Here is a 16164-nt window from a genome sequence, read left to right on the forward strand (position 1 = left end):
CTGATGCCGCTGCACCACCCGCCAGCCAACTGTTACTAAACATTGACTGTGGGTCTTCAGGCTCATGTCCCTCCTCCCTGATGCTAGCAGTAAGAAGGGGACGTGTCATAAGTGGTAAAGGTCCTTTATGATGGATGCAGCCTTCTTGAGACACCACTCTTTGAAGGTGTCCGTAATGCGAGGGAGGCTTGTGCCCCTAATGGAGCTGATTGAGTCTGCAACCCTGTGGAGTCTTTTGCGATCTTGTGCAAAGGCACCTCCATACCAGACAGTGACGTAACCAATCAGAATGCTCTCCATGGTACGTCTGTAGAAGTGTCTTCAAATTCCTAATGACTATAGCCGCTGTGGAGCCTTCATTATGATTGCACCATGAAGCCCAGGAACTTGAAACTGCTCACCCTTTCCACTCCTACTCCCCTCAATAAGGATTAATGCATGTTGTCCCAACTTCCCCTTCCAGAAGTCTACAGTCAATTCTTTGGTCTTGCTGACATTGAATGCAAGGTTGATATTGGAGTATAGATATTTGATCATTTTACTGCAGAAAAAGTGTTTGCTTTGATCATCCAACCCATCCAGTTATCTCTATCAATGTAACACACACAAAATGCTGGAGGAACTCAGTAGGTCAGACAGCATCTATGGAAAAAAGTACAGTTAACGTTTTGGGCTTGACCCTTTTATTGTTATTTTTTTCCTCCAGTCCTACTGAAGGGTCTTGGCCTGAAATGTCGACTGTACTCTTTTCCTCAGTTCTTCCAGCATTTTGTGTGCGTTGCTCAAGTCGTTCCATTAAGTCTTGTCAAACATTCTTGTTATGTAGGTACTTCTTGCTGTCATAAGAATCCAGCATTTTCTGTGTGTTCCTTGGATTACCAGCATCTGCAGAATTTCTTTTGTCAGTTTTCCCTATCCCTCATTCGTTGCACTCCTCCCTGCCTATGGCTGTCCCACGTATCTACCCACCCACACCTCTCCTCGTTCTCTGTGTTCCTTTCACCCACGCTTCTCCATTTTATTTCTCTGTTATTCTTTGGCTGGGGTAAGAGGCTGTGATTTCATCATGAGGTTGGGTTGGAATAGACTGTTTTCTGCTTTACCGCCAGGAGGTTCCAATACAATAGAGTCATAGGAAAAAGCCACACAGAAATTGAATTTGTGGCAACCATCAATCACTCATTTACATGAATCCTATACTAACACACACAAAATGCTGGAAGAACTCAGCAGGTAAGACAGCACCTATGGAGAGAAATAAGGAGTTGACGTCATAAGGAATGGACAAGGGAATCGAGAAGAAAGCGATCCCTGTGAAAAGCAGAGTGGGGGCAGGGCGATAAAGTTTGTTTGGTGGTAGGATCCCATTGAAGACGGCAGAAGCTGTGGGGAATGACGTGTTGATGTGTGAGAAATTGACCGAGTTAAGTGCAGGGTGGAAGTTAGAGGCATAGTTGATGAAATTGATGAGCTCAGCATGGGTGCACAAGGCAGCACCAATGCAGTCAGCAATGTAGTGTAGAAAAAGTTGGGGAGCATTACCAGTGAAGGTTTGGAGCGTGGACTGTTCTACGTAGCCCACAAAAAGTCAGGCATAGTTGGGGCCCATGCTATTGCCCATGGCTAGACTTTGGGGTTGTAGAAAGTGGGAGCAGCCAAAAGAGAAATTGTTGAGAGCGGGGACCAGTACTGCCTGACAAAGGAGGATGGTGGTGGAGGGGAACTGGTCAGGTCTGTTGTTGAAAAAGAAGTGGAGAGCTTTAAGGCCTCTTTGATGGTAGGGTAGAAGTTTTAGGGATTGGACATCCATAGTGAAAATGAGGCTATCAGTGTCAGTGTCAACTGAAAGTTCTTGAAGAAATCGAGAGCACGTGAAGTGTCACGGATGTAGGTAGGAAGGGACTGAAACAAGGGGGACAAGGTAAAAGGACGTGAGTTCAGTGGGGCAGGAGCAGTGGGCCTACCCAGACAGTCAGGTTTTGTGGATCTTGTGGAGGAGGTGGAAACGAACAGTGCAAGGTAAGAGAATTGAGGTTGGTGGCAGTGGATGGGAGATCTCTAAAGTTGAGGAGGTTGGTGATGCAGGAGACAATGGGCTAATATTCCTGAATGTGATCCCATTCAAGGGGTAAGTATGAGGAAGTGTCTTGAGGGTTGCTGCCTGGCCTCAGCAAGCAGAGGTAGAATCCTATACTAATCTGAGGTTGAATCCTAGGTTAATCCCGTTTGTATTCTTCCTGAAGTTTCCATCAACCTCCCCTAGATCCTGCTACTCTTTACACATGAGGGACCATAAACAGTGCTCAATCAGTCTACAACCCTTCATGTCTTTAGGATGAGAGAAGAAACCAGAGCACTCGGAGGAAACTTGCGCAGTCACAGGGAGGAAATACAGAGTCCGCACAGACACACTGGAGGTCAGGATCAAACCTGGGTCTCTGGTGCTGTGAGCGTTGCATTTCTGAGAACAAGAAGAGTGTAGGTGGAGAAGGAATCCCTATTCCCGATGCCCACCATGGGTATGAGGGTGAGTGTGGGGCCTGCTGATGGTCACTGCGAGATTGTTCAAAGATGTTGAGTGGTGTCCAAGAAGTCTGGTTTCCTATTCATATGTGATTAATTGTCAGGCCTGTCTATCATTGACCACGCTGGTTTACCAGAACAGTGTATGTAGAAGTTTCATCTTGCAGCGAGTGCTCCCATTCACAGTTAAACCTGAGAAACAGGTTTGTTCATTATGTGCACTGTCGGATGACATTGGCCATCATGGTCTTTCCATGACCACGATTGTCAATGGCATATTTTTCTACAGAAGTAGTTTGCCATTGCTGCCTTCTGGGCAGTGTCCTCAAGACAAGTGACCCTGACCATTACCTATGCTCTTCAGAGATTATCTGCCTGTAACCAGGGCCTGTGATGTGCACCAGCTGCTCATATGACCATTCCCACCTGCTCCCATGGCTTCATGTGACCCTGATTGGGGGTGGGGCGGGGCTAAGAGGGGCTCCACCTTGGCCAAGGGTGACCTGCAGGCTAGCGGAGGGACGGGGTGCCTTCCACTTCCTTTGGTAGAGATGTTTCCCCACCCTGCCCACCCCCCACTTTTGAGAATCTTGACAGGAACAAAATCCTGTGTTCAGCAGGTTTGAGAATCCCCAGCATTTTCTGCTCTTGCTTCATGTTTCCAGCTTCTCCGGTTGCGTGGTTGGTTTGAGACAGCATGTGGTTGGGTGTGGGGTTGATCTGTGCTCCCTGGTAGTGTCACTGATCTCAGAGCATATAGGTTGGTAATCAGCAAGTGGACACTGGATTTGGACAACGATACGTTTGAATGAAGTGCTGGGTGAAGCTTGTCCATTTTGATAAGATTGTGGAAGATGACAAGAACTGTGCATCGGGGTAAAACAAAACAGGAAGTGCTGGAAATGAATGGCGGGCTAGAGATGCACCCTCCTCTGAAGGAGGTATAAGGGTGCTCCTTTCCCTCCGCTAGCCTGCAAGTCACCCTTGGGCAAGGTGTGGCACCCCCAATCAGGGTCGTGTGAAGCCATGAAAGTAGATGGTAGATGGTCTTAAGAGTAGCTGGTGCACATCACAAGTCCTGGTTATGTGAGCATGGACATCAGGCAGAGAACCTCTGAACAGTATTGATGATGGCTGGGGTCACCCGTCTTGTAAAGTCACCGCCCAGAAGAAGGCAATAGCAAGCCACTTCTGTAGAAAAATTTTCCAAGAACAATCATGGTCATGACACCATGATCGCCTATGTCAAACAACATGGCACATAATGGTGATGATCTGGAAATATTCAGCAGGTCAGGTAGCAACTATGAGCAGAGAACCATACTCGACTATTAATCAGTTCCCATTCTTATTGGTGGGGCCATCTACCCAGTAACCTAGAGTAAACAGACCTGCAATTGTATTACCTTTTCATTAATTTTGGTAGTGCTAGGTGTTTTACAGTTATTGTGCATCTGCAATTGGTTTTCTTTCTTCAAGCATGTTGAAGAGATATTGTTGGGTGATTCAGAACACTTGGTTTTAGAGAGGAACTTTAGCACACAGAAGATCTTCCTGACATTGCTGTCTTCATTATTGTAGGCGACGCGGATGGAACACGGAACACGGCACTGTGGTCTCACCCTTCAGTTAAATATTCTGCACAATTGAGCACTGACATTCACTCATCAAATTCACTGAAAAGAATTCTAATTTGCCGTCCTTGGGTTTTTCCCCTGTCAGCATCTGCAGAAGAGGCTGAAAACTGAGGAGAAATAATTTTTTTAAAAGTTGGCTGAGAAGTTAGAAGTTTTGACCACTATTTATTGAAGGTGGGAGGGTGAAAGTTTAAAATGCTAAAGGAACTCAGACAGCAGCTATGGAGGGAAATTTGGTCTTGGCTGAGTTTGGAGGTACAGCACAGTGATGAGCCGTTCCAGCCAACAAGCCCACATTGCCCAGTTACCCCCCTGTGACCTGATCAATTAACCCACGCAGCTTTGGAATGTGGGAGGAAACTGGAGCAAGCCAGTGTGATCACAAAGTGAGTGTACAGAGTCCTTACAGACAGTGACAGAATAGGATTCTGGTTGCTGGTGCTGTAACAGCGTTACACTAAACCCTACGCTACCATGCCAGAAATGAGAAGTCATTGTTTCGGGTCAAAGCAACACCCACAACACGCTGGAGGAACTCAGCAGGCCGGGCAGCATCCGTGGAAACGATCAGTCGACGTTTCGGGCCAGAACCCTTCGTCAGGACTGTAGAGGGAAGGGGCAGAGGCCCTATAAAGAAGGTGGGGGGAGGGTGGGAAGGAGAAGGCTGGTAGGTTCCAGGTGAAAAACCAGTAAGGGGAAAGATAAAGGGGTGGGGGAGGGGAAGCAGGGAGGTGGTGGGCAGGAAAGGTGAAGAAGGAATGGGGAAAACACAATGGGTAGTAGAAGGAGGCGGAACCATGAGGGAGGTGATAGGCAGCTGGAGGAGGGGGCAGAGTGACATAGGGATAGGGGAAGGGAGGGGGAGGGAATTACCGGAAGTTGGAGAATTCTATGTTCATACCAAGGGGCTGGAGACTACCTAGACGGTATATGAGGTGTTGCTCCTCCAACCTGAATTTAGCCTCATCATGGCAGTAGAGGAGGCCATGTATGGACACAAAGAGTTTTGGAAGGTTTGGAATGCACTGCTGAGGAAAGTGCTCAGATAAGATAGCAACACTTAGACACACATAACCAGGCAGGGATCTTGTACAGGTTGATGGGGTTAGTTTAGATTGACATAGCTGGTGCAGATATCGTGGACTGAATGGCCTGTTCCTACACTTTACTGTTCTATGTTCTATTGCAGACTTAAACTGGAAGAAATTCACCATCTTGAGCCACAGCTTGGGTAAGCAAGCACCCTTTCACCGGATGTTACTAAGCTGCATGAACACAGCTCAGGCCAAGTGTAGCAAGGTCGGGGGCCAGCGAGTAGTCTATACCTGCTTGCTGTTGTCCAGTCATTAGATCGCACTTCCACCTCAGAGTATAGAGCCTTGAAGACAGAATCAGTGATAACTTCACCAGTACTGCGGTCAATATACATAGAGCTGGGGAAAAAGAATGATAACGTAATGCAAATTACAGGCTGATAAAATCAAAAGGCCTGAAAATTGAAGGGCGTGGGATCTGATTTCCCTAGCAACGTCAGCATTTATTGCCCATCCCTAATTGTACTCAAAGTTGTAAAGTGCCATTGCTCTGAACTACTGCAGTCCTTGCAAAGTACTCTTTTATAGTCATTCAAGGTGTGTGTGTTTCACGGGCTGAGCTAGCCCTCGAAGGTAGTGGTGAGCTGTCGTCTTCAACGTGACAGTTCTTGAGGTGTGGGTATACTTGCAGTGCTGTTGGGGAGCGAGCTCTCAGTAGTGACAATTTTCCAGCAATGTGTTTCCAAGTTGGGATGCTGTGCTACTTGGTGTAGAGTTTGCAGGGAGTTGTGTACCCTACAGGGGCTGACCGTGCTGGGTTTGGGAACCAATGACGGAGTAGTCTAGGTGAGTAACTGCGGAGTATTTTGTAGATGATGCACTGAGCAACCACCATGCATCAGTGGCTGAGGGGACTGAGTACGACCAAATGGGCTGATTTGTCCTGGGTGATGTCAACAATCTCGAGAGGTGTTGATGCTACGCTTATCCAGGCAAGTTGATGGTATTCCATCCCACTCCTGACCTGTGTCTGGTAGTTGGTGGACAGAATTTTGTAGTGTGTGGAGGTTAGACACTTGTCATAGCCCCTGACCTTCTATTGCAGCTACAGTATTAACTCTGCACCAGTCTGTTAGCCGCTACACCTCCTCTCTGTATGCTGACTCATCACTCTTGCTGATGAGACCCACCACAGTCGTGTCATTGGCGAACTTGATGATGTGGTTCGAGCTGTGTGTTGCAGCACAGTCGTGGGTCAGCAGAGTGAACAGCAGTGGACTGAGCACACAGCCCTGGGGGGGCCCCCGTGCTCAGTGTGATGGTGTTGGAGATGCAGTTACCAATTTGGACTGACTGAGGTCTCCCAGTCAGGACGTCTAGGATCCATTTGCAGAGGGAGGTGTTCAGGCCCAGTAGGCTCAGCTTTCCAATTAGTTTCTGAGGAATGATTGTGTTGAATGCTGAACTGAAGTCTATGAACAGCATTTGAGCGTACGTGTCTTTTTTGTCCAGGTGGGTTAAGACCAGGTAGAGGGTGATGGCAATGGCATCGTCTGTTGAACGGTTGGGACAGTACGCGAACTGCAGGGTGTCCAGTGAGGGGGGTAGCAGGGACTTGATGTGCCTCATGACAAGCCTCTCAAAACACTTCATGATGATGGATGTGAGTGCAACGGGACAGTAATCATTGAGGCAGGACACTGAAGACTTCTTCGGCATGGGGACGATGGTGGCGACCTTGAAGCATGTAGGAACAACGGTGCTGCTCAGGGAGGTGTTGAAGATGTCAGTGAGAACATCTGCTAGTTGGTCTGCACATCCTCCAAGCTCTCTGCCAGGAATATTGTGTGGTCCAGCAGCTTTCCGTGGGTTGACCCTGCACGGGGTTCTCCTCACATCGGCCATGGTAAGACATAGCACCTGGTCATTTGGAGAAGGTGTGGTCTTCCTCACCGCCACATCATTATCCGCCTCAAACCGAGCGTAGAGGTTGTTCAGCGCATCTGGGAAGGAGGCATCACCTGCACAGTCAGGTGATGTTGTCCTGTAGTTGCTGATGTCCTGAATGCCCTTCCACATGCGCTGCGTGTCTCCGCTGTCCTGGAAGTGGCTGTGGATTGGCTGGGCATGTGCACGCTTTGCCTCTCTGATGGCCCGGGACAGTTTGGCCCTCGCTGTTGTTAGGGCTACCTTGTCGCTTGCTCTGTAGGCGGAGTCACGGGTCCTCAGCAGCGCATGTACCTCCGCGGTCATCCATGGCTTCTGGTTAGCGCGTGTAGTGATGGTCTTAGCCACAGTGACATAATCAATGCACTTGCCGATGTAGCTAGTCACTGATGCTGTGTACTCCTCTAAGTTGGTAGAGTCGCCATCGGTTGCAGCCTCCCTGAACATGTGCCAGTCAGTGTGCTCAAAGCAGTCTTGGAGAGCAGAGGTGGCTCCTGCTGGCCAGGTTTTCACCTGCTTCTGAACTGGTCTGGAGTGCCTGACGAGTACGCTCTACCCAGATCGCTTGGGTCTGCCTTTTGCATGCTGCTTTTCCTGTTTAGCTTGCTGTTGCAACTTCACTGAGCTGGTAGCTCATTTGCAGGTATTGCCTCCAGCCGTCCTGTCTCCATTGAACTTGCGCCAAATTGCTACAAGGTGAGTATTTGAAATCCTGTTTAAGAGATCCTGATAAAGACATGAGGCTGGGGGCTGGTCGGGAAGGAATAGAAGTTGTGCTTGTAGGTTGAGTTGCAGAGGGTGTGTGGAGGCTTGCAGAATATAAACAGCATGTGGACTGAATCACTTGTTTCTGTTCTGTAAATGATATAGTTCTTCATCAGGCATTAATATTTTCCATGGTTTTCCTCCAGGGGCCAATGTCGGAGGACTGGTGAGTACTGCATTTGATTTCATTCCAGCAGTCATAGTTAAATTTTGCCACTATTCTTTGGTGTTCTACATTGACATCCTTTGGTAGGGATTTTGACCATTAGATGTTGCAGGAGTAAGTGGGGTTTGCTTGGCCTCTTGGCTGTGGATGACCCAAGTGCCTTTGACCTAGGAATGACAATATTGGTGTGTCCTGAGCTAGTTAATTGCTGGAGGGTTTGATCTTGGTTCCAGTGATTACTCTATGAGCAATTACTCTATGGTGTTGGCTCGCCCATCTGAACTGGAAGACCAAGTTCTTCTAGGTAGTAATCCTTGCACTGTTACCCAACAGCACTGTGACATCAGTGTCAATGACCCAACGCTGTCAGTAAATGTCAGTTTTGGGAGTGGGTCTTTAATTCCTGATAGAGGGCTGTTAGGGATTATAAATTGTGGGAGAGACAAACCCAACCTTAAAAATACTTAACATGTTATAAATTTGTGTTGGAGTTTTATGGGTAGTGGACATGATGGAAGTTGATGTCCTGGTAGTGAGAAGTTTCTCATTACAAGTGTCAGTACCAGACATGCTGTTACACAAAGCATAAACTATTAAATATTATGATATGGGAAGGAAAGGTAATGGAAAGAAATGGGAATTTGAATGTAGGTAACTATCAATAAAAGAAACGTTATGGTTTCTGGTATACACATGACTCTGAGGTTGGGTAATCAAGAACCAGCGGGCATAAGTTTAAGGTAAGAGGGGAGCAATTTAATAGGAACCTGAGGAGCAACATTTACACCCAGACGGTAAGCATTATATGGAAGGAACAGCCAGAGGAAATGGTTGAGGCAGGTATATTTACAACTTTTCAAAGGCACTTGGACAGGTACACGTGCAGGAAAGGTTTGGAGGGATATGGGCCAAATGCAGGCAAGTGGGACTAGTTTAGATTGTAACCTTGGTTGGCATGGACTGGTTGTGGTGAAGGACCAGTGTCTGTGCTCCATAGTTCTCATCATTTCATCTTTCTTATCTGACAAAGTTTTTGGTTATTTATTTGTTGAGATGCAGCGTGGAATAGGCCCTTTGAGTTGCACCGCCAACAATCCCCTGATTTAACCCTAGCCGAATCACGGGACGACTTACGATTACCAATTAACCTACAACGCTCACTCTTGGTTACAGTTCTCCGCAGTTTTCCCGGAGATGGTGGATAAACTGATCTTGCTGGATTCATATGGTTTTACCCCGCTTACTGAAGTAAGTTTTATATTTTTAAATTATGCATAGCATAAATATGTTGCCTGATGCACAAGCTAACAGGTGATTTATGTACGTCAAATTTTATAGCTTAGATAAACCCAGTGTGAGTTACTTACTGCCCATTACAGCACTGGCATTTGGGGCAGCAGTGAAGGTCCTCAATCTCTGGTGGCGTTCAGGCCTTCCTTTATCACGTCAGTTATTTTCACTACTGTCAGTTCTGGGTGGAGATTCAGGACCGTCACACTCTAGAAGGATTCTTCATTATTGTTTCCTTAACAATTTTGTTTTACCAGTCAGGGTTGTTAGCCCTGAGCTGAACCCCCGAACTTGGAGGATTGATGGACCACTCTTGGTCTGGTCTTTACCCTTTGACCTGTTTGGCATGGGTGACCCTACCGAGAGCCAAAGCATAAAGCCCTGACTCCAGCCAACATAGCTCTCCGGGTCACTGAGGCACACAAACCCCCAAACTCTATGACAAGGTTGTTGTGCTCTTGGATAAACCCACTGTGACCATCAGTCCAATTAGGTTTGCAAAGCTCCATGTATTGAGTTCCCTTTCCAATGATAAACTAAAGCAACTGTTCTTCCAGTGGAATGGGGTAATTAAGGAATTTGAGCACTCTTGTAGATGTTCTGTGTGCTTCCGCTCCTGACAACACAGCTTTAGCCTGTGAAAATCCAAAAGGTGTAGTTGCTGGAAATATGAAATAAAAACTGAAAAGTCTTGGAAACACTCAACAGATCAGGCAGAATCTGCAAAAGAAAAAACGATTAATGTTTCAGGTTATCAATCTGAAACATTAACTCTATCACCTTCCACAGATGCTGCCTGACTACTGAATATTTCCTGTAGTTTTCTGTAGTTCACATTGTACTTCCACACAATTAACCGAGGGTGCACGACACGCAGAAGCTGAGCATTACTTTGGGTTTTGAAAGTCTGGACTGAAACAGAATGCGTGAAACACTTGGCCATGGCTACAGAGAGGGAAACAGCAGTCATTTTCTGAGTTGAAGATCTCCTTCAGAACTGGGGCAAATTAAAGAGCAAGTCTTAAGATGCAGACCTGTGAGACAGTTAGAAAGTATATGAAGGATAATAAAAGCAGAAAGATAAAGAAGGGAAGGAGATACTGTAGCATGGAGTGGGGTTAGGGAGAGTGACAGAAACTTGCTGCAGGGATAGCTTTGGGGATCATTACTTTTAAAGCAGAAGAGCAAGATGGGGAGAGACTGAAGAATTTGGTGAGTAGTCCCGGGAGACTGAAGGGTTGGCTGCCAGTGGTGCTGGTGGGAGAGCAGCCACAATAAGGGAAATGACCTCAGGGTAAACCAGAGCTTGGGGCATTGGTAGGAATAGGGAAGAAGAAGGGACTTGAAGATGAGAGCTGGGATTTTATTGTACAAGTGGAGATGACAGACCTGGCTGATGTCATTTCAAGGCATTCTAATGAGGCGGGCACAGAAAGCTGAGCCCTGGTACAGGCTGGAGTTTGCTCTATGTCCCTGAGCAGGTTGTTAACAATAATCGGACCAAGAGGTGACAAAGGTTTAACCCAAGTTTCTTACAGCACTTTACACGTTGTGGAAACAATATTATACTTGTGAAGGTGGATGATCTTATAGCTTGGTAAGATGTGGAGTGTGAGGAGGGGATGAGAGATTAATGATAAATCTACCTGAAACAAAAACAATTTGACTAAATTGTTTGAAAGAATGACCAAGTACTGACAGTGTTACATGTAGCAGGAGAGCAGGAAGTTGTCTTTTAATCAGTTGAAGTTGCTTTTCCTAAACTGAATTCCTATGAAGAAATGTGTTTTAATTACTAGTACACACAAGAAGAACAACTTAAGAATGCATTCAATGATCTTATAAAGCTGGAGAAGGAGCAGGGACCGCCCAGAGTGTATACTCCAGACGCAGCTCTAAAGAGGTAAGCAATGATATTAGGTCTGATGTGATCTAGTATGCCTTGAGATTTCCCAGAAATCTCCTGTTACCTTATGAATGCAGTGCTTATAGTCCTGTAAAAGCTTGTGTGAAATGCCACAAAGAATGAGGCGGCAGTGTTGGCAAAATATAATCCCTGGGAAGTAAAAGCTGATCTCCCTGGTCTTTTATACATTTGTGGAATTTGGACATTGCTGGCAAGGCCAGAATATGTTGTTCGTATTTAATTGTCCCTGATGAGATGGTGTGGCTGCTGCTTTGAATAGAAGGTACTTCTACAGTGTAATGGAAAATATTTTAAAGTACATTCCTCACTCTTTACTGATTCAGAAGCAAGAAGTCTCTGCAAACAAAGGATGAGATAGTAAATTGGATTAGATATTGGCTTTGCAGGGGTATTGTGTGTGGATTTGATCACCTACCTACAGGAACGACGTCAATAAGATTGAAAGTGCTGAGAAATATTACAAAGATTTTGTCAGGACTTGAGGACCTAGATTATAGGAAAAGGTTAACTAGGTTAGGACATCATTCACTAGAACGTAGGAGAATGAGGGGATATTTATAGGTATACAAAATAATGAGGGGTATAGATAGGGTAAATGAAAGCAGGCTTTTTTCACTGAGGTTAGATGAGACTAGAACTAGAGGGAGGTAAAAATGAAATTACTTCATTTGAGTTAGTGCCTATAAAAAGTAGTCACTCCCCTTCCCCCCCCCGCCAAAAGTTTTCATGTTTTATTGTTTTACAGTAATGAATCATTGTGGATTTAATTTGGCTTTTTTGACGCTGAGCAACAGAAGAGACTCTTTCGTGTCAAAATGAAGACAAAATTTCTACAAATTAGTTTAAATTTATTACAATTATTAAACACAAAATAATTGTTGCATAATTATTCACCCCTTTCAAATTAATATTTAGTAAATGCACCTTTGGCAGCAATTACAACCTTGAGTCTATGTGGATGGGTGTCCAGCTTTGCACATCTGGACACTGAAATTTTTCCCCATTCCCCTTTACAAAACTGCTCAAGCTCTGTCAGATTGCATGGGGATCGTGAATGAACAGCCCTTTTCAAGTTCAGCCACAAATTCTCAGTCGGATTGAGGTCTGGACTCCAATTTGGTCACTCCAGGACATTACCTTTGTTGTTTTGAAGCCATTCCTGTGTAGCTTTTGGCTTTATGCTTGGGCTGATTGCCTTGCTGGAAAACAAATCTCCCGAGTCGTAGTTCTCTTGCAGACTGCATCAGTTGTTCCTCCAAGTGTTCCCTGTATCTTGCTGCATTCATTTTACACTCTACCTTCACAAGCCTTCCAGGGCCTGCTGCAGTGAAACATCCCCGCAGCATGATGCAGCCACCACCATGCTTCATGGTAGGAAGGTGTATTTTTGATTATGTGTAGTGTTTTGAGCTTACACCAAACATAGCATTTAATCTGATGGCCAAAAAAGCTCAATTTTGGTTTCATCAGACCATAGAACTTGCTTCCAGCTGACTTCAGAGTCTTCCATGTGCCTTCTGGCAAACTCTAGCAGAGATTCTCGCCGTTTGAATGTAGTTGCCAAGCTCCATAGATTTTACCTTATTATGTGAATCAGAATGGAAGTTGGATTTCTATTTATCAAGGTAATGGTGGCACTTTATTCCCTCTGGTTGTTGTCGACCTTCCCTATAGTTTCGTTCAGGCAAGTAATCTTCCCCCAACACCTCACCTTAGTGCAGTTGGGAAGAATTGTCCAAACTTGGTTCCATTCTTGCCTGTCAGAAGCAGACACCTGCGGCAGTGGCTTCCCTTGCATCTAGTGGAGGTTTGTGAGGATCTACAACCTCATGGAGGTCCATGTGCCTACCTCCATGCAGCCTCTTGGTCACCCACAGGCACGGAGTGTCTCAATGCAGCCTCCCTTACATCAAATTTAATTGACATTCAACCATACGCACGTATACAACTAAAGGAAACTGAGTTTTTTCATGGCTAAGGTGCAAAACATAGTACCTACAGTCACACACAGCACATATAGTTACGAAAGCACATCCGGTCACAAGAAGTAATGCGTATTAGCACAGGTTCCTGTGTAACATAGCCTGAAGAGTAATGGTGCATGGAGTGTTCTCCTGGAGCCATCTTTCTGCAAGAACAAGTATGGCAGCAGTTCCTTATCTTGCTGTGTGTCTGCGGCAGATAAAAGCAATCCAGCTTGTCTTCCGGGACCAAACTCTGGAGAGCAGCACCGACAGCAGGGGTCAGCACCCCACCCAGCACGGGTTCCAGTGTGCCTGATGTGCCTCTGCTCTCTCCCAATCTGTCTCCAACGCCTTCGTCCCTCAGTGGCTAGAATAGGCAACGCCAGGGCATGAGGGCCTGGTTCACACAGCAACTGAGGTCACGCAGCTCCCCCGACATTGGTCTCACCAATGAACTGGGCTTGCGGTATTTTATTTATCCACGTCCAACAGGGTCTTGCAATCACAAGGAAAATATTTAAGGGAAACATTGCACCGTTTGTTGGACTGTGTACAGCTTTTGACGCCTTCTTCCCTGGGTGGTTGTAGCAGGTGTCGACACCTTACACAATACGCCTCTGCTTTGCAGCAACACGCTGGTGAGGTAGACGCAGTACTTGGTGTTATTTATATCCAGCAGCGTCTTGCAATCATAGGAAAAACAGAAAGGCCACTGCAGTCAAGTGCCACCATCTTACCAGGAATTTGTTAGCTGGAATTATGGCACTTGGGCAGTTTCAGAGATGAGCTTTATAAAATTCCGCATTAATTAAATGACTTGAGTTTAAGGACCCCAGTGGTTGTGGTGGGATTGGGATCAGTCATCCAGAACATGAGGTGGCACAGAAGTGCTGCCTCACAGACCTGCCCACCCAGGTTCAATTCTGCCCTTGGGCATCGTCTGGGTGGAGTTTGCATGATCTCCCTGTACCGCGTGGGATTCCTCTCCATATCGCAAATGCACTCATGCTGGTAGGTTGGTTGCCTGCTGTAAATGGCCCCCAGTTTGTAGTTGAGTGGTAGAATCTGGGAAAGTGTGGAGAGTAAAACTGGATCGTTGTAAGTATTTGTTTAGTGGGCTAAAGAGCCTGCTTCTGTGCTCTATGACTCATTGCCAGTCCAGTAGCCTAACCAGCACATCACCATCCAGATAGGGCATATTGCTATTCCCTTCCCATCAACTCTACTCTCCCATCTCTCTGCTGTCTATCTGATCGTCTGAAACTATCCCACCCCATATCCTCAGATTCCTAAAGCTTGTCTGCTTCCACCTTCTTTCTTTCCCCCCATCAATGTCTTGTTCACTGGAATGTGTTTTGAAGGAGGGAAATCATTGGATGCATTTAAACGTGAAACTCAAATTCAAGTTTTATTGTCATTCACCCATACACGTGTACACCTAGACAAAATACCATTCCTCTGGGGCCAAGGTGCAGAACACAGTCCATATAGTCACACGCAACACATACAGTCACAAAAAAAAATCTTCAGGCCTGAGTGTCATGGCCTGAAGATTGATGGTGCATGGGTTGTTGTCTTGGAGCCAGGTTTCTGTAAGAATAAGTACGCAGCAGTTTCTCATCTCTCACTGGGTCAGGTGCAAATGAAGCTAATCCAGTTTGTTTTCCAGATGGCGAACATTGGAGAATGGTATTGACAGGAGGGCCGGCCTGCAGCGATTAGCCTTTGACCTAGCATGCTTGCTGCACTTCTGTTTTCTCTCACCACTTCCAGTGGCTGTAACAGCCAATGCCACAGTGTGAGAGCCTGTCACGTGCAGTGACCCAAAGCTACACAGCTCTTCTGCTGTCATTCTCGCTGATTGACTACTGAACCGGTCTTAGAGAATTTTGTTTTATTAATGTCCAACAGGGCTTGCGATCATAAGAAAAGTGTGTAAGACAAACATTTGCACCATTTATTGAACCCGAAGAGGCCACTCTCGACCATCTTACCAGCATCTTAGTTTCAATTCTTTCAAAGCCTTTAACAACTTTGCCTTCTTCTCTCAGAAGAAATCCCTCTCCTCTTGAAGACATGAGGAGGAATTTCTTCCGTCAGAAGTTCACAAGTCTTAAGAAGTCATTAGCCCAGAGAGCTGTGGCGACTGGGTCATTGCATATATTCAAGGATGTGATAGTGTCAGGGGGAATTTGGGCCTAGATCAGATCAGCCGTAATCCTTCTAGGTGTCAGAGAAAGTCCATTTGCCCTATTCCTGCTCTGGTTTTGTATCTTCTCGTCTCAAGTTCAAGTTTATTGTAATTCAACCGTGGACGTGTATACCACCAAACAGAACAATGTTCTTCCAGACCAAGGTGCACAACGCACTACGCATAAATCACACACATAATACATAGGGTAATATTACCAGTTAACAAATGAAATGGTGCATTTGCGACACAAGTTTAAGAAGTAAAAACAGTATAACACTACTGGTGCTTCATGCATGATGAGACCTGGGTGGTGGCAGGGAGTTCAGTAGTCTTGTGGCTTGGGGGGTGAAGCTGTTCCCCATCCTGGCAGTTCCTGTCCTAATGCTGCTGTTCCTCCATCCTGATGATAGGGGGTCAAAGAGATTGTTGGACAGATGGGAGGGACCATTGACAATGCTAAGTGACTTCAGTAAGCAGTGCTCTTGATGGAAGAAGAATGGCCTACTCCTGCACCTATTTTCTATGTTTCTATAAGAGACTCTAGTTATCCTCTCAACAGTCCTCGCAGTCTTTTGTAGGTACTTGTGGTCAGATGCCATACAATTCCCATGCCAGATAGTGATGAAGCTGATCAGGAAACTCTCAAGGTGCATTTCTTAGAATTGGTTGGTGGGGGCCTTCCATTATCTCAAGAAGTGGAGACACTGCCTGTGCTTT

At 46.0% G+C, this 16164-nt stretch overlaps 1 protein-coding gene across 3 annotated transcripts in view; it reads left to right on the plus strand.

Moving 5' to 3' along the window:
- The window catches only part of serhl (serine hydrolase like), a 50797-nt gene that overhangs the window by 15082 nt on the left and 19551 nt on the right, over nucleotides 1-16164 (plus strand). For all 3 annotated transcript variants that reach the window (XM_063062645.1, XM_063062647.1, XM_063062646.1), the window contains exons 5-8: nucleotides 5350-5391; nucleotides 8053-8072; nucleotides 9246-9320; nucleotides 11162-11265. In XM_063062645.1, the coding sequence (XP_062918715.1) occupies nucleotides 5350-5391; nucleotides 8053-8072; nucleotides 9246-9320; nucleotides 11162-11265 (241 nt within the window). The remainder of the gene's footprint in view (nucleotides 1-5349; nucleotides 5392-8052; nucleotides 8073-9245; nucleotides 9321-11161; nucleotides 11266-16164) is intronic.

This window comes from Mobula hypostoma, chromosome 11 (assembly GCF_963921235.1).
Source record: "Mobula hypostoma chromosome 11, sMobHyp1.1, whole genome shotgun sequence".
Classification (NCBI taxonomy): Eukaryota; Metazoa; Chordata; class Chondrichthyes; order Myliobatiformes; family Myliobatidae; genus Mobula; species Mobula hypostoma.